The 19,073-nt window shown below is 42.5% G+C and overlaps 1 protein-coding gene across 2 annotated transcripts in view; it reads left to right on the top strand.

Annotated features, from left to right (window-relative positions):
* LOC127660858 (slit homolog 1 protein-like) overlaps positions 1-19,073 on the top strand; it is a 209,817-nt gene that overhangs the window by 29,803 nt on the left and 160,941 nt on the right. The window contains exons 3-4 of one of the 2 annotated variants that reach the window (XM_052151304.1): positions 8,077-8,148; positions 13,950-14,009. In XM_052151304.1, the coding sequence (XP_052007264.1) occupies positions 8,077-8,148; positions 13,950-14,009 (132 nt within the window). Of the gene's footprint in view, positions 1-8,076; positions 8,149-13,937; positions 14,010-19,073 lie in introns of both variants that reach the window. The other variant, XM_052151303.1, reaches the window with a different exon arrangement.

Here is a 19,073-nt window from a genome sequence, read left to right as displayed (position 1 = left end):
AGATTAGCGGATGAGTGAGGCGGAACTAACCGCTGCCTCCACACTATGGTTTCTTCCCTGAATTTTATCGCCAAAGTCACCATGGGATACTTGTGAACATCCCCATGCACACACCTCACCCTCACCAGTTTAGCTAAACCCAAAGCCCCGGGCTGAACCAAGCGTTGGTGGATGGTGGTCTGATTGCAGCCGGTATCCAGCAAAGCTTGGTAAATACCCCCCCTGATCCTTACCGGAATCCGGTATGCTCCAGCCCGATCGGGGGCAGCCTGTGGGACGTCGGAGACCCGCACCACCGTCCCCACCTCCATCAGCGGACATTGATCCCGGAAGTAGTCCGGGTCCCCGCACCTCCAACAGGCCGGCCCAGGCGTTACACCCGCACTTGTGCTGGCGGACACCCCCACCTGAGGAGGAGAGCGGCTGAAGGACGGGGAAGGAACATTCTCCCAAGGCCGGGAAGCTGGTCACACATACACTCCACGCCTGCGCGGGGCAGGAACGGGCCCTGGGGAGAGAACAGAGCGAGATAACACAGGGGAGGGGGAGGAGGGGGATGCAGACACAGGGGAAGGGGAGAGAGAAGAAGAGGGCTCGTCTGCCCTCAGGATCACCGCCAAATGGTCCTCCGCCAGACGAACAGCCTCCTCCAGCGACGCCGGGTGGTGGCACTGGACCCACTCCGCCGTCTTCCGGGGCAGCCGTTGGACGAATTGCTCCAGTACCACCTGGTCGATCACTCCCTCGATGTCGCGGTCCCCCGCGAGCAGCCACCTCCGACAGGTGTCCCGGAGCCGTTGCGCAAACGCAAACGGGCGATCAGACATTTCTATCTTCATGCCGCGGAAGAGCTGGCGATTCTTTTCCGGGCTCCGACCGACCCGTTGCCGTATGGCTTTCTTCAGATCTGGATAGGCCAGGAGGTTCTTCGCCGGCAGTTGTTGTGCCGCAAGTTGAGCTTCCCCGTACAGGAGGGGGATTAGGCGGGCTGCCCACTGTTCGAGCGGCCAGCCCCAGATTTCTGCCGTGCGCTCGAACAAATCGAGGAAGGCCTCAGGATCATCTGCTGCCCCCATCTTCTGTAACGTGGGCGGGGGCAGCGTAGCGCGGGTGTCCGGGGTCGCGGTTGTGGCCGACGTGGTCTCCTGGCTGAGGAGGCTCCGGATGGCGTGCCGGTCCTCTGCCTGAGCCCGCATGACTTCAAAAAAATGGCGATCTTGGTCCTGCCGGAGCTCAAGCAGGGATTGCTGGTGGCTTTGATGTAGCGTCGCGAGGGACTGGAGGACCTCCGCCAGCTGGGAGGACTCTATGGAGCGACCTTTCTCCATGCTTGGAATTTTTTATTTTTTTTTAATTCCTGGGTTTCGGCACCAGTGTAACGACCCTTACGGGAAGGAGGACATGAAACGAGTCTTCAACCATAGGTAAGGCTTTAATTGCCGTCTTTCTTATTACAATACACTACAACACAATACAATATAATATAATACAAGTGCACTGAGTTGGCTTGTCGGGGCTCTCCCCCACTGGAGGCTCTGTGTCTGTTTTTATGCCGCTCTCCTCGTGCTCACTGGAATTAGAGACAGGTGTTAGGCATAATTGAGCTCAGGTGTAAGCGCCCTTACCGCTTTCCTCTCCCGGACGGGCGCTTGACCACGCCCCCGCTGCCACAATATGCTAATCCACTAGTGACCAAGATAGACATGGAATGTATTTTGCAACATTTGGAAGACCTTGAGAATCTGAGCCGGCGAAATAACATCCAAATTATTGGAATTCCTGAGCATGAAGAAGGCCGAGATATGCTGAAATTCCTAGACTAGCTCTTCCCGAGTCTGCTCGACATAACAGGCCATAAGCTGGATATCGAGCTAGCTCACAGAATTCAACAAGAGAGAAACGTGATCGATTCAAGGAATGGTGGTAAAATTGTTACCTTGTTCATTGATATGAATAATGCTTTTAAAGAACTCTGTCTTGATCTCTGTAGCTCCATGTGTTCGTCTACTGATAAAGATATTAGAAATTTTGTGGAACCATTAGAACTACCTAAACCAGGGGTGGGCAACTATTTTGGTAAAGGGGTCACATCGGGCTTTAAGTAGTGCATGGGGGGCCACATTGTATTCCTTTTGAGATACAATGTTCTGCATTGATTTGGTTTTTGTAACTTTTAAGCCCAGAAATAGTTGTGTACACAATTTTCTGAAGTGTATCTGTGACTATTGGGACTATTCTGCAATTGCCTAAAGTATTGTATTGCTCTACAAAGGTAGATACTTTTCTATCAGGCAATAAAAAACAGAATAAAGGCTGAGCTTATAAATGTATTTTACCATCTCTACTTCCCTGTTAATTTATTATTCAATTTAACAATCTATATACATCAGGGGTCTGTTTTAATAAAAAATAAAAATAAAAAAACATTTATAGAACTTTTAATGTTTGGGCAAAGCAGGCGAGTTTACTTGCTAAAAGGGTTATGATGCGGGTCTCCTCGATGGATTGAATTTCAGCACACAACTGAATTAAAACAGGCTGCATGACTATGATAAATGATTACTCCAAGAGTTAGATTAACATATGACTAGTTAATTAGTCTAAATCCGAAGCTTTGGCTCTGACAGCGTACTGCCCAATAACGGCTTTTAAGCCGGGTGCCTTCCATTGGCCCAAACAGGGCATTAAGTATTTGGGCATCTTATTCCCAGCAAATTTGTGTGATTTAGTTATTTAATTTTGACCCCTTAATAAAAAGGTTTCAAGTGATGTGGGCAGGTGGGCCTCATTACATTTATCTATGATTGGGAAGGTTAATGTTATTAAAATGTATTGTATTCCAAAATTCAACTACCTGCTACAGTCTCCCCCTGTAGATATCCCCCACTCTTATTTCAAACAATTTGATAGTATAGCAAAGTCCTTCATTTGGAATGGTAAGCATCCCAGATTACATTTCAATAAGTTGCACTGGTCGACTGACAATGATGGGCTAGGCCTACACAAGATTACGTTTTATTACTATGCATTTGGTCTTAGACATTTGTCTCATTGGTTGCTTCCACCTGAGCGAGCTCCTTCCTGGTTTTGTATCGAACAGGAAGTTCTTGCCCCAATTTTGCCATTGCAAAGCCTTTCTATTAAACTAACCGAAGAAGTTAAGTTACACCCTGTTATCTCGCATTTGCACTCGGTATGGACAAAAGTGCCCATAGTGTTTAATTCGGACATTAATTTTATTGTTGCCTTGAGCATAAATCCACTTTCTATATTAATAAGTCCACTTTCTGCTGGTCAGAGTGGATTGTGAGGGAGGTTAATATGCTTGATGACCTATATGAGAGTGGAGTGTTGAGATCTTTTGAAATTATGGTTGAACATTTTAGGATTCCCAGATCTCAGTTCTTTGCCACCTGCTCTGTACTTTTTTTGGGAGTAGCATACCCCCCCTAAAGTGGCAGATACCCTGGAAGTGGTGATTACTGCTTCAGAGTTTGGGGGACAGAGCTTCAAATTGTCTCGTGTGATTATAGGAGAAAGATTTAAACTTGGTATTGAAGGAGGAAGTGTGGGCTAGGATTTTAAAAAATGTCAAGTCTGCATCTAGAGATGCAAGGGTGCATCTGATGCAATTTAAGGTGTATTTTGTATTGATTCTATTGGACCCTCTCTAGATTGTATAGGCTTGGTCTTTAAGACACACCCATCTGCTTGCGATGCCAATCAGAAGACGTGGACACAACCCATGTTTTTTGGGAATGTGTTATGATCCAAGAATTTTTGTTGAGGGTTCAGAACTTTATGGGTGACGTAGCGGACACTCAGTTTTTATTTTGCCCCAGACTCTGTATTTTGGGTGATGGAGTGGTCCTGAATAAGGGTGATGGATATATGGAGATTTTGGTCCTGACCGGCATGATAATTGGCAGGCGGGTAATCCTCAGGGGATGGATGTCGACTGGTGTGCCCTCATTTCTTGAGTGGTATGACGAGTTGGGCAGGGTGGCGGTGTTTGAGGAGATGGCATGTAGAAGGCTAGGCAACCTGGATTTGTACATCAGGAAATGGGGCAGCTATTTAGCCTTTTTAGAGGGCTCTCTGGGAGGGGCAGCATAGAGAGACTAGGGATATCATGTGGTTTGATTTCGCATTTTCTGTTGTATCTATTTGTTTGCTGCATGGAATCAATAAAAAAAATGTATAACAAAAAAAAAGGATGCAATTGCTTCAGCTATTTCCTCAATTTGTATATCCTCATCTATGAGATCACTAATTGTCAATAGTAAGGAAACTTATTTTATCAGAAAAGTTATTCAAATTAACAATTAACAATTCGGATATAAATTAACATAGAGTTGTTGAAATTGAGAGTTTATCTCTATATAATCAACAGTAGTAGCTCCTAAAGATAATCAGTTGGGTTATCAGACGTGACATCTCAGATTTATGAATTTGATGGGCTAATAGCTTACCCATCTTATGGACTCTAGGACCCTATGTTAAGCACGTAATAGCAAATTCTCAACCTCATCAGTCGATAATAAGTCATATTCTGTCATAAAAAAAAATATATATATATATAAATTATGTTAAAAACGTATTTATTTAAATTTGTTTCATTATTTGTCTTTATCTTATTTATGTATACATTTTGGATGGTTTATACATATTTTTTCATTTTTATTTATTTTATTTGTTTCTTTTTCTCCTTTACCTGTACTTGTCTTTTTGATTGTATTCATACATTGTTTGAACTTATTGAACATTTATATAGCAAAAACTCTTCTTTCCTGCAATCCTACATTCAAAATAGTATAAAAATGACACTGCTAAATAAACATGTGCGGACATGCCCTGTGCAATGCTGTTCTGAGAAATGTAGCCCTGGAAACAAAATAATCAGGAGTTTAAATTGCAGAATATTAAACAACCAGCAGGGGGAGCAAAAAATGCTACAACAATTAACCTGGCAGGGCCAGAACACTTCCTATCTGATATTTTAAAGAGGTAATTTACACTAACTGATATTGGACTAAACAGTTTGGTCTTTTGAAAGGAGCTCTTATTAACTTGACACAGTGTCTAAAAATGTGCCTGTCCTGCTTGAGACACTTAAGAAACCGCGAGACGTGGTGCAGCAGTCAAGGACATTTATCCAGTGCGTGTTTACACAGTAAAACAATTAAAAACAGAGCAGATGCATGCAAGAACACGTTCAATGTGAACGGCCCCTAACTCATCTTTTCACACGTATCTGTGAGTGAAAGTGCGTTGGCGAAAGAAGTTCGGATGGCCTAAAACCCGAAACCAACTTGAAAAACTGACCCATCCCGACCCAGCTGCTTCTAACGTGAACCATGCGCGTGTACCCAGAACAACTTGTCACAGCTCAAGCAGTTTTTGCTGAGCTTTCCTACCGTGGCGGAGGCCCCCCAACTTCTGGGGGCCCATGCAATTATGCGGTTTGCGTGGTGGTTAAAACCGCTACTGGCGGTGTGTCCTGACAATTTCAGGAGGAAAATCAGAGAAGACGAAAACAGATTTGTCCTTGAATTTGAGCTGTTTGCCCTGGCTCACCTTTTGCAGAATATCCTCTTTAACATCATAACGATGAAAACAAATTGCGAACTTCATTGGTTGTGGGCCTTCCAGACCCTCTGGGATTCCTACCAGATGGAGGCTGCGTCTTCGGGAATGGCACTCTAATTCGATGCATTTAGTTTGTAAAGCAGCTATCTCCTTCTGGAGAGAAACAACATTGGCTCGAGTGAGTGTAGACTGGTTGTCCAATCCAAGGTAGCAGTCTCCAGACAAGTTATAAGCTTTCAAGGATGAGAGTGCATTATACATTTCTTCTCGAATAGAGGACATTTCACCTCTAATTGCGGCGGCGTGTGCATCAAGCTTTTCATACACTCTCCAGTATTTTAATTGCAGCCATAATCGCAACGCTCTCAGGTGAGGACAGCTCATCACATTTAGCTGATTCCGGCGATGAGTCAAATCAGATAAAGGCAAAAAGATCAGGTACAGTTGTTGTAGGATTGTTGTAAAATGCAAAAGCATTGTATACCGTATTGAGGCAACTTTTAAAAAGTGGTTTGCAGAGCTCTCAACTTTGTGACCTCCCATGGCAGACGCTAAACCGGAACTGCCTAATGCTGATTTTCTTGATAAAAAAATATAATAGTGCCTGGTACAGGTGTATTTAAGGGCTAGAAATAGCATTTTAGCTTAGCATAAAGCTAAAAGTTCACATGACAATTTACACATTTCTGTTTTATTTCTATTTTTGCTGTACCAAACAAACTTACAGTACGACAGAGAAGTACTACTAATATTTTGTATTTTAAATACATAATGTCAAGAATGATAGAAAGAGGGACCAAATGCTGGAGGCAAAATACTGGGTTTTATTAAAATAAAAACAGAATACAAACAATCCTTTGACAATGGAGGGAAAAAATAAAGACAAGAACCATGTACTTATTATGTACATGTTTTTGCATTTTAATAAAATTGAAAGTACTTGCATTTAATTACATTTGTAGTTACACTGTTAACTTAACCCCTAACCCAACTCTTACTCCTAAACCTACCTGTACCTCAGCTTCAGTAGCAGCAAATGTGGGAATTTCGCAAAATAACATGTAGTAAATGCATAGTCTTGTATGTATTTAATGTTAGGAAACACGTGGGAAGGAGGAAAACAAAAGCACATGGACAACCTGAGAGAGAGTTGGAAGAAATGTTCACAATCCCGCCAAATAACAAATAAAACCTGACAAAAATGACACGAAATTCCATTACATATATTCCGTTACTGCCAAACACTGACTACAAAACAAGTAACTACTGTAAGTGTGACAAAAAAAAGCTAAATAAACCAGCAAATAGTAAAGAACATGCATCTGCTGAATGTATTCAAGCATTCTCGCAGTGCATGCTGGGAACACAAGCCAACACACTGTTGTTCCATGAACACCACACTATTACAATTAAAGCGTAAATATAGTAAGAGATTACTGTACTAAAATGCAGTTATGAGTTTAATATGCAAAGGCTTTGTGCAGCTGTACTAATTCAATATCATACTGAAATGCACTGCTGCCAGTAACATACTGTACAATCCTTCTGCCAGAACTGTACTGTAATTACTTTGAATAACAGTAGCCAATATTTGATGAATACAATAAAAACTACATTTGAGCTTTCCATTAAGTCTGCTGTATATTTGTTATAAATTGTTGGTGAAATTGCTGCCAGTACTTTACTGTAAATCTAGCAGGTTTTTTTTTTTTTTACAGTGTACTACACATGATTTATATATAATGATCATCTTCAGGCCAGATAAATCCCATGATTTCTGTTGTTTAAAAGCTGGTGGCCAAAGACTTCAATCTTTGATGAATTTGCCCCATTTTTTTGATTGCTTGTGACATATATTTATTTATTAAATTTGTATTTATTTTAAGTTTAATTTTATTTATTATAATTTTTTAATTTTTTAGGTATACTATCTGTTTGACTTCCTTGAAATCTCAAGAGCAGACAAATATCTCGATATTGCTTTTTATAAATGTTCACAGAGGAAATAAGAACTAGTCAATGAAACCAACTCTAACCTACATTTCTGAGGTTCTCTCTAAGGGTTTTTCTATTCTCAGAGGTATGAAAAAAAGAGTCTTCAAAAATGTGACCTAAAAAAATCCCTGTGGCAGTTCTGGATGAATCTACTACAGTGACCATAAAGAACCTTCTGTTTTAATATCAGAATTGCAGTATTTAGTATCCCTGATTATATTGAGGGTCAATGGTCCAACTCGCCATTTTTCACGGTTCACACAGCAGTGTCTTTTTTATTCTAGAGCACAAGTTCCACAGTCACAGGCTCTTTTCCTGGCTCCATTCCTTCCAAAACTCCCTTTTGCCAAGATTCCATCATCTCCATGAGACCTCAATGCATCTGTATTAGTCCACAAGCCTGTGTGTCCACTAGCCCACCAGCAACCAAGCTTTCATATCTCACCTGCTGGAGTTTTAATTTGTTTCCTGTGTCTTCACTTCTTTAAACAGGCAGCTCATGGAGAACCAGATCGGAACTGTGGAGCGTGGCGTGTTTGATGACATGAGAGAGCTGGAGAGACTGTGAGTGTTGTGGGGATCAACATTAACTCAGTATTAGGATAAATTATAACATTTACCTCATTACAGAGGGCAAATCCAGAAACAAAATAAAAAACAACAACTCTCCTGGACTTAAATGTTAGTTAAAGCTGAAGTGTGTAATTTTTTAGTTGTTAAAATATTTTTTAAATAACAGACTACAAGTACGCCAATTGTAGTAGTGGTGCAATACAAATTGCTCTGTTTGTTTTGAGTGGCTGTCCAGCCCAACACAGCAACATTGGCTTGACTAATGGCATGAGTTTGGGGCGGGACTATCTGATGTTTGATAATAAAAGAGAGACTGGGGAGTGTTTGAAAACAATATTTATTTTTGCATTCTTTTTAGTGAAGCTAGTGGCACAGAAATTACACACTTAAGCATTATTGCCATCAGTCTTTTAAGATGGTTTTAGAAATCCATCAGGATCTTCCTGTGACTTTATAATGAGTGTTTCTCTGGTGTGTTAGTAACATCTGGTTCCAGATGTCTTCTTGAGCAAGACACAGAGCGCTCTCTATACTCCAGGGCAGTTGAATGTAACTTGATTACAAAGTAATCTAATTTCTGAAATGAAATTACTCTCAAAACCAGTGTAAGGGAATACTTTTTCTTTTTTTTTAAATCAGATTACATTTACTGACTTTGTAACATTGCAGTTATATTACTTGGGTTACACGTTTTAAAATATAATTATTTATATGGTACAGTACACATTTAAAACATGATTTACATTTATATATTTGTTTGTATTTCTCAGACAGCAGATGGGTGAAAGCCCCTAACGACTGATTGTAAATTAGAAACCCTATGCCTTGTATTCAAGAGGAAATACAGACATCACTTTGATAATATTTAGTCATTTTCAAAAAAAAATCTATCTATTACAGCCAGTTTGTTGTTTAGTAGATGCTTTTATCAAATGAATTTTGCAGTACACCTAAAGTAGGTTCCCCTTCTGTCACTCACTTGATGTTGTGTCGAATGAAGTGACACAAGGGGTCTTTCTTGAGCACCTCGTGTACCTCTGAACTTGAGAAAAGGCCAATGAGAAATTGGCAGACAGAATTTGCATGTCCCACCCCCAGACATACGGGTATAAAGGGAAGCGGTCGTGCGTCTGTCAGTCAGATTTTTTCTTCGGAGCGAGCGGTTGTGCAGCAGCAAGCTGAAGTTCACTACTGTTCCAGCTCTGTTGGCAAATCACTACTGTTGGATCTATGGCGCATTACCAGTTGCTTTCTCTTTCTCTGCACGCTGTGCAGTCCACTTCTGTCTGAAAGAGTGTTCTCTCCTAAAAGTGTATTTTCCCTCTAAAAGAATTTGTTTTCACTCTCAAAAAGAGCATTACATAGCAGGCGTTGAAAGTCCTTTTCAGGACGTGTCTTTTTAAAGATGCCTATCCGCCTCTGTGTAGTTCCTGGATGCGGTCGATATCTCTCCAAGACTGATGGTCATAGACAATGCCTTGTGTGCCTGGTTAGCGATCACACTTAGGCAGCATTTGTGGATAGTTCATGTACTCACTGCGAGAACATGACCATGGCAGCGTTGCGGTCGCAGCTTTCATTTCTCAAAATGAATGCCACTTCAGACGCCCCCTGCATTGCTCCTTCTTCCCACAGGATTGAGGACAACCTTGCTTGCAATGGAGGAGATTTGGGGATGGCAGCGAGCACGGCGAGCCCGCGTTCTCCCTTGAGCCCCCGGAATTGGATGATGACGTCAGCGCTGCATCGGAGAGCAATCAGGCGTCTGATGCAGAGGACTTGACTAGGCTGCCACCTTCGGGTCAGCCCGCCCAGTCTGAGGCCGACGCGCAGATGGCCGACATGTTTGCCTGGGCTGCATTGAGCGTGGGCTTGGACTGGAACCCTCCATCCTCCCCACAGTCTTCACGGCTTGATGACTGGTACCTCAGGTCAGGGCACACTTACGGGCAGAGATTACAACTCTGCTACTCAAGAACGCGATAGAGCCCATCCCTCCAGCCGAGATGAAGAAGGGTTTCTACAGCCCTTACTTCATTGTACCCAAAAAAGGTGTTGGGTTGCGGCCAATCTTGGACTTGGATTTCTCAACCGGGCTTTACAAAAACTCCTTTTCAAAATGCTTATGCAGAAACAGATTTTAACCTGCGTTCGGCATCAAGATTGGTTTGCAGCGGTAGACCTGAAGGACGTGTACTTCCATGTCTCCATCTTGCCTTGACACCGACCCTTCGTACGGGCCGCATTCGACAGCCAGGCGTATCAGTACAAGGTCCTCCCCTTCGGCTTGTCCCTGTCCTCTCGCATCTTCACGAAAGTCGCAGAGGCAGCCCTTGCCCTGCTACGGGAAGTGGGCATCCACATACTCAACTACCTCAATGACTGGCTAATTTTATCTCGCTTTCGAGAGTTACTATGCGCTCACAGGGACCAGATGCTCAGGCACCTCAGCCGTCTAGGGCTTCAGGTCAACTGGGAAGAGAGCAAGCTCACTGCGGTCCAGAGCATCTCTTTTCTCGGCATGGAGTTGAAGACTCAGTCTCAATGACAGCATGCCTCACGATCGAGCGCACACAGTCGGTGCTCAAATGCCTCGCTCTCTTCGAGCCTGGTACAGTGGTTCCTCTGAAACAGTTCCAGAGGCTCCTGGGGCATATGGTTTCCTTGGCCGTGGTCACGCCACTGGGGTTGATGCATATGAGACAGCTTCAGCACTGGCTTCAGACTCGAGTCCCGAGATGGGCATGATGCCACGGCTCATACCGTGTGTTAATCACCCCTTCCTGCTGTCAGATTTTCAACCCTTGGACAGACCACCATTTTCTGCGCACTGGGACTGAGTCCCCCAGACGAGTTGCTGGCTGTATTCTTTGCCCTATGGAGGTTTCTCCTGCTGATCTGGGGTAAGCACGTCTTGATCCATTCAGACAGCACTGTCACGGCGTGCGCTCTCATCATATGTCACGGGGCACCCTCTGGCATCCGCACCCAGACCTCTGGAACCTCCAAGTCTGGCCCCTGGAAGGGACACAGAACCAAACAGAGGTTAGCTCACTGGGTCGTTGACACTATCTCCCTGGCCTACCAGACCCAGGCCGTGCCCGCCCCTTTGCAGGTTCGAGCACACTCGAGGAGAAGTGTGGTATCCTCATGGGCACTGGCGAACGGCATCTCCCTAGCAGACACCTGCAGAGCAATACCTTTGCGAGATTCTACAATCTCAGGGTTGAGTCAGTCTCGTCCCGTGTTTTGTCAGGTCTGAGCCGGTAGAACTCGGTAATACGGAACAGCTGACCAGGTGTTCCACTTGCACCTAGCGCCCTTCACCAAACTGATCCAGATGTCCTCCACTCTCTCTCCCGAGTTAGCCACTAAGCTCTCGCTTCCTGGATGTTCTTCCTCCCTAGCCTTCTGGCCTGCGAATTCAGTGGAGGAATTTGCGACCAGAACCACTACGAGCCACAAGTGCTCTGTACTGGGTAGGGCTCCATAGGCCTAATTCCCTCTTCAGGCAACTCCACGATACGCTCCCCCTGTCGGAGGACCCGCATCTCCCTTGGGCAGTCCCTCTGCCCCCAGTTGCTGTGTTTGTAGAGCTCCTCCCTCATCAGGTAGGACCTACTGTACCACCGCGCCACTCCCACATGTGGCTTGACAACCCATGTGGCGTATTGGCCACATGTCACCTCCCCCTAGCCTGGGCAGTATGTGGTCTCTGCAGGGTATTTTCCTTCTGAAAGAACAGGAACGGGAAAGATCACCTTCCCCAACGTTTTTCATAGCGTTAAGATAGCCTCAGCCGCTTTATGCTCTATGACAAGAAACATAGAGAGAGAAAAGTCCGTGGCTGGCCAGCTTGCTCCCATGAGAGTCATGTTGCCTGTTCCCCCCTTAGGGTTGCTGGGAACCTAAGGTCTGTATATGATACCTTTTCTAGGGGTGTTGGGGAAGGTTACGTGCGGCCGATACAGTTGCTTCTATCACGCAGTAGCATGCTTGCACCTATGTCAGCTGTTCACATAACACGGTCTAGTGCATGGAACTTTTAAACGGGACCCCTTGTGTCAATACATTCGACATAACGTTGAGTGAGTTACAGAAGGGGAACGTCATGGTTACTGTTGTAACCTCCGTTCCCTGATGAAGGGAACGAGACATTGAGTCCCCCTTGCCACAACACTAGACCTACCACTGTAAACGGCCTTACCTTATTCTCAGCTCCTCAGGGCAAAAACGTGACTGACAGGCGCACGCCCCTTCCCTTTATACCCGTATGTCTGGGGGCAGGACATGCAAATTCTGTCTGCTAATTTCTCATTGGCCTTTTCTCATGATCAGAGGGACAAGATGCTCTCAAGAAAGACCCCTTGTGTCACTACATTCGACACAACGTCTCATTCCCTCCATCAGGGAACGGAGGTTACAAAAGTAACCATGACGTTCAGTTCACCTCTACTGAGAATGAGACTAAAGACTGATTTATGCTTCTGCATCGAATTTACGGCGTAGGCTCCGCGTAGTGGATTTTTGCAATAATATTTCTACATCGGTGTCTGCATCGTTCTGCGATCACACAGCCAAAATGCTAATTATACAGTCATAAATAAAGTAATATAATTTGTGGATTCAAAAGTATTTTTTAAAATTTAGCATTAAAAACTAATTCAACGTATGTGAACATGCTGAAATTTAGATACGCTACATATTATTTATTATACATGTTGTCTGGATTGCAGGGAACAAATAAAGGAGAAAAATACTGTATGCTTTCCCTTGAGTTTTAAATAATAATAAATAAATATTTTGGCATACTTTTGATGTACCGTGCTGAAAAAGGAATCATTAAATTAATTAATAACTATACCTTGCTTGGCGAACAATAAATGGGCATCGTTTTAAAGACTTTACAATGCATATAGGCAATATAACCAACTTTTACCAGGTGCTATTTAATTTGATGACAAATAAGAAGATCTATTTCCAAAACGCATGAAATATAATTATTTACTGTACACAATACTGTCAAACATACAGTCAAATCATCGTGCAGATTGGAAAATTCACGAGTAGAATACAACATATATTATTTCACATATCAAATTAATATCAAGTAAAAGCCCTGAGAAAAAAAGCTTTTAGAGTTTATATGCTGTAAACCTATATCGTTTGTCGTGTTTCGCTTGTAACTTCATGTAACACAAAAAGAACAAAAACAGCTGATGCTCCCAATTGAGACAATGACTTTAATGGTCACGAGTCCAAATACAATGTGATTTGATTCATAGATATTGAAATAATCTAGGTAAAATGCTACCTCAGATATTGTTGCCATCATTCTGGGGTGCGGCGGCCTCTGGAGACAAAGTGCACCAATCTCAGACATTGTGGTCTGCGTCGACGTGACGCGCAGTTACGCAGAGGTGCCCTTCAGGCTACGGCATATGCTAAAGCATAGGTTTGATGCAGAAGTATAAATCAGCCTTAAGTGTCTTGATCAAGGATACAATGATGATGGGTTGCTTCTTGCAGGGCTCTAACCACCAACCTTCTGGTGAGCAGCCCTGAGCTTCAGCCCCTATTCTGACTTTTTGAGGCATTTACTGAGATCTTTTTGCAAAACAATCCTTCGATCATAAATATGAGTTTGCTAACCTCAGTCAGTTACACACTAGTTGCTCAGTCTGTGTGTGTGTGTGTGTGTGTGTGTGTGTGTGTGTGTGTGTGTGTGTGTGTGTGTGTGTGTGTGTGTGTGTGTGTGTGTGTGTATCTTCTTTTCTAAGCCGCCTGAACAGGAACCAAATTCACCAGCTTCCAGAGCTTCTGTTTCAGAAGAATGCGGCTCTGTCGAGACTGTAAGTCCCTTTTTCTACATTTTGTGGCTTGGTTTTCAGGTCACTGGGATGATCTGCTGATTGTTTCAGTTCATGTCATAGATTTATTATACACAGTTATAAAAATCACATTCTAGAGTGAAAGACTGTCAGTTTAAGCTTTTAGGGCTCTTCTTGGAAAGAGACACACTGTTGTGTGCCGTTGGGAATATGCAGACTGACTGATTTTTCCTTCCTTTGTAAATTGGCACAAGGAGATTTCATAAGCTGTTGCTTTTGTACACAGTAAAATGTACATAGTGAGAGCAACATAGAAACCATAAAACCATCTGAAGGAAGTGGATATTTAAAAAACTCTGAAATATTCAGAACGAGTGGGGCATGGAATTCAATGACATTGAGGGAGACAGTGGGATAGATGAAAAGAGGTCAAAACACAGAGTTCTCCATGTACAGTATGTACAACAGATTCTAAATTTCGCTTGTAATATTCAGGAACAGGATTCACTGTGAAATATTAAAAATGCAGAGGCTTTGACTGAGCGGGCAGCAGGAGTGACAATTTTTCAGAGAAGGAAAAACAGCCCCATTCCTCTGGACTGAAATAATGAGCAACTGTCTCTACTCATAATAACCTGCTCTGTTAAACACGCTTGTTTTGAGAAATTATGGATGGATATGACATGCATAAGTCATTACACAATTGTCTGGTTCTATAAAAATGTACATGATCAAGGAATGTGCGAGCTGTGAAGAAATCGTGGGTTTATTATTGAGACATGAGAAACTGCAGACTGCTCGGTTTCTGCTTTTCTTCTCCACCAGCCAATCACAAAAACTTAGTGCCAACATTTTTATATATTCTAGATGTAATGAGCTCTGAAAACCCCTTTATAGAGCTCATACCCAAAACATGTTTTATTTTATTGCTTGATGTCATCGAGCATACCGGATTACATGGGAAGTGCCAATAAAACAGTTTGACAATGGCCTACAGCATTTTCACATGCCTATGACCTATCTGGATTACACATGCAGCAGGAAGATGAGTTACCTGGTCTCTTGTTAGGGTGCATTCTTAGCAACAATCCTCTCCCAAAAAAACATTACTTTTTCCAAGGTCCGAAGGAATCAGCACTCTTATTGTACAGGCATTGGAACTACAAATGTAGGCCTCTGTATCACACACAATTGCTTGCATGACTCATTAGAGTCTTAATCAAACCGCATATCCTTCCAATTTCAAAGTGTTCCGTTTTCAGACTGATCTCCTGCAAATTCTTGCAAAATGACATTACGTATGGTGGCAATTCCAAGGAGAAATGTCCTCTGTGCTAACTAAAATCGGGTAAAATGTTCACCCATACAGATGAGGTTTTTACGGTTAATGCTCTATCGAATTGTAATTCAACAACACCTACTTCCCTTCACTAAACCTAGACCTAATCAGTAGTGTCATAAAAGGCAAATGTGAGATGAAAAATGCTGTTACTGAAACAATCATATCATTGTATAGTATTTCTTTGACACTTTTGACTCACATTCTGACTTGCGTGTTTTTCAGTACTGGTATCCCTGTGCTCTATCATTTGAGCTACTGCTTGAGTTGATTGCATTTGAATAGGCTTGTAAATGAAGTTGTTTATGTACTGCAAAGAATAAATGTATCGCCTTACAAGTCACACACTATAGTAAAAGTGTTTAGATGTCATAAATTAGCATTGTGTGAGGAACAGAGTGAAAAGTGTTTATGAACTGATAATCTAATACTTGTGATTTGGGGGAAAGTGAATAAAAGCTGTAGTTGTTGTACAAGTCTAGTGTTTATTTCACCAGGAGATTGCCACAATATATATATAAATGATAATTACATGGATGGGTCTAGCTAAGCCCCACTAGCTAAGCAACTGCCACTGAGATGAAAGAAAAAGCTAATAGTTAGCTGTCTTCAGGACCTTTTTAGTGTTTACCGCTCTTGCTGCCCCAGATATAAAGTCACTATGTACAGTGCTGATGCGTGTTGCCAGTTAGACTGCAAGGTTCTGCCCAACAATGCCACTGAAACAAGTCACAAAATTAAAAATATCACACCATGTTTGCTTGATTGCGAGTCACTTTGATCGGTGTTACATGTTTTGAAATGGGAAAAAAACATTGTAAATCACGCATTTAACATTTTTCCGTAATAGATCATTGCTGTCCTTCTCTAGTGTGTAGAGTGTTTGGGTGAAGTGTCTCTGTAATTTCTTGCAGTAAGAGGTCTTCTCCCATGCAGCATTCATATTCTGTTCATTACCATCTGAGCTCTCATCTACTGTATGTCTTTGTGAGGAGGATGTGGGAGGCTGGCAGTAACTACAGGTGAACCCTGCAGGGACACAGCGTTCTGGCTACTGGAATAACTACGTCCTTGTTCTTGGCCCAGTTAGACAGGAAAGTGGTGCCTTTGACTTAGTGCTGTGCTTTGCCTTTCATGCCAAGTAGATGCTGAAGTGTATGAAGAATAAATGCTATTCCTTCCAAACAGACAAACTTTGTTTTGTAATTATTTTGAGCATATTTGCTTTGTTATTCGTGACATATGGTATCTGAACATACTGAAGAACATCCTGCGTGGCTGTGAAATAATAATGCTACAGTTGGTAAATAGCTTTTCTCTCAGCGAGTGTTTGATCTGACAGTGTGCACTGAGGTTGAGAGATGTGATTTTCAAACTCAGTTGCCATGACTGTACAAGCCTCTTCATATATACCTGGAATGAATCCAGGAAAAATGTTCCTTGCTAGCTCACTCTCAGAAATCTCTAAATGTAAGACACTTGCAAGTTGTTCATAGTGCTTTTGCTTTGGTTTTCTTGGTGGAGACTTGATGGGAGAAATACGTTTTGAGTCCTGGATGAAATTGTGTCAGGATTCAAATAATTCAAATCATCCAAGTGGCACATGTCCACATCTCTGTTTTGTACAATATCAGGTAGAATTGTACAAGAAGCATTCTTGTGTATGCAGTCGAACTGTGGTGTTAGTGGAGGTTATGAGCAGGGATGGAAAAAGTAAGGAATTTAAATTAATAGTTCACCCAAGTCATAATTTACTCAACCTCATGTTGTTACAAACCTGTATGACTTTCTTCTGCAGAACACAAAAGAGACATTTGAATGAATATCTCCGCCCATCATTTCAATGGTATTGGATGGTCATAGATTTTAAGTCATTTTTCAGAAAGATTTTGACTTCTGTTGTTCATTCATGAGAGACACAGTGAATGAACGTTTCCCAAGAATTGACAATGTTTGAAGAACAATTTTTATTGCATTCACTACTCTCTGAAACCTGTTGTCAAATTAAGAGATAATTTCAGTTTTCTACAAAACAATAATGTCAAAACAGAAATACATTGTATTCTTTGGGGAAAAAAACAACAACTACAACAGTAGTTCACTCGTTCACATTTAGTGCAACTTTGTTGTCTCTGTTAAACGCATGCTTTAGATTTAGATTCTTTTTGAGGCACGTAATTTAGACAACATCTGCAGAGCCACATGTATATTGAGTTATGCACACAATCAACAAGATGCTTATGTTGCATATTTTATCATGGTCCGTCCACACTGGTGGGAGAATGCACATTTTCCAGAAACGTTAATTCATTGGTGTCCAAATTAAGGCATGCTAAGAATTTGACCCGCTATTCAAATATCATATGACAATCACACTCAAGACTGGGTGTTACTATCACAAATAACCAAATCTCACAGCTGACCACCTCAACTAGTGCATTCTCTTCGCAGTCTCCCCATCTTCATACACGGCCTAAGTTCAAAAGAGTTTGGTTACGTATGTTACTTCGGTTCCCAGTTAGAAGGGAACAAGATGCTGCTTCAGTAGCTGATGCTATGGGAACTCCTCCCATGAGTGGCAATCTCTAAAGCCCGTATGGAATCATACCAACATATTGGCAAATAGCGCTTGATGTTCTGCATGCGCATGTCATTATAGAAATATATAACGTGCAATTTCGTCAGGATTTTTCGACAGAGCAATCTCTGAGTCCCTAAACATAAAAAAATCTGCAGTGCGACATAGCTATGCAGCGTCTTGTTCCCTCCCTCATATATTACCGAGACTGACTTAAATTCCCTTTTAAGTCAGTCTCTCGATGCTACGTCAGTTCCTGATGCTTTGGGAATCTTATACAACAGTGCTGTGCTACTGTTTCACATGCACTAGAACAATCCTAACTAGCCGACAGGGAAGTGAAAAACACTGAAAACTCCTTTTCACATTGAAAAAAGAAGTTGTCAAACCTGGTAAAAACTTTTCCAGCAATGCCAGCCAGGGAAATGAAACATTAACAAATTAACCCTTGTTTGCAGTCAGGACTTGGGAAGGTTTTAGGGGAAGCCCAGCCTGCTTCTATAGACCGATGCACTCCCATGACACCCCTTTCGCCCAAGTCATGCTCCTGTTAGAACTTTTTACATGAACTGGGCACTATTTGCATTCTGAATCATAAGCGAGCACAATTGCCTCAACTGTCCAGTGTGAAAATCTATGCTTTGAGGCAGTCAAACCTATTGTGCAGCCTGAATTGAGTTGTACCGTCAATGCCCTCACTGGACATAGCATGTACAGCCTCTTAGCCTTGTACAACCCAAACAAAGTACAAGAAAGCCTGCAGGGTGACTACCAGAGCCCTGAAGGTTGTGGCCAAAAACTTTGGGGAAATATTCTTCTCTAGATTTAAGGACTGCTTTCGACAAGCTTGCTTCAAACTCTAAGTAAGAGCCTTTGACCGACAGGACCTATAGGTCCAACGGCTAAAACGGGGGCCCTATAATTGCTTCAACACCAGCGCTAAATCCCAGATAGACTGGGGGTTTTTGCGTAGCGAACACCCACCCTGAAGGTCATGTCCCGCTTCTACAGCAGCGACAAAGACAATGAGCATGGATGGAGGAAGCCCTGCATACAAAAGCTCCTGTAAGTAGTATAGCACCATTTGCACAGAGTATTGCACTAGGTACTTGACCTGGGAGGAAAACCAGGCAACAAAAAGGGGCCATTTCAAAGCGTAGATCTGCTT

This window comes from Xyrauchen texanus, chromosome 20 (assembly GCF_025860055.1).
Source record: "Xyrauchen texanus isolate HMW12.3.18 chromosome 20, RBS_HiC_50CHRs, whole genome shotgun sequence".
Classification (NCBI taxonomy): domain Eukaryota; kingdom Metazoa; phylum Chordata; class Actinopteri; order Cypriniformes; family Catostomidae; genus Xyrauchen; species Xyrauchen texanus.
This window is presented reverse-complemented; position numbering and strand designations above follow the sequence as displayed.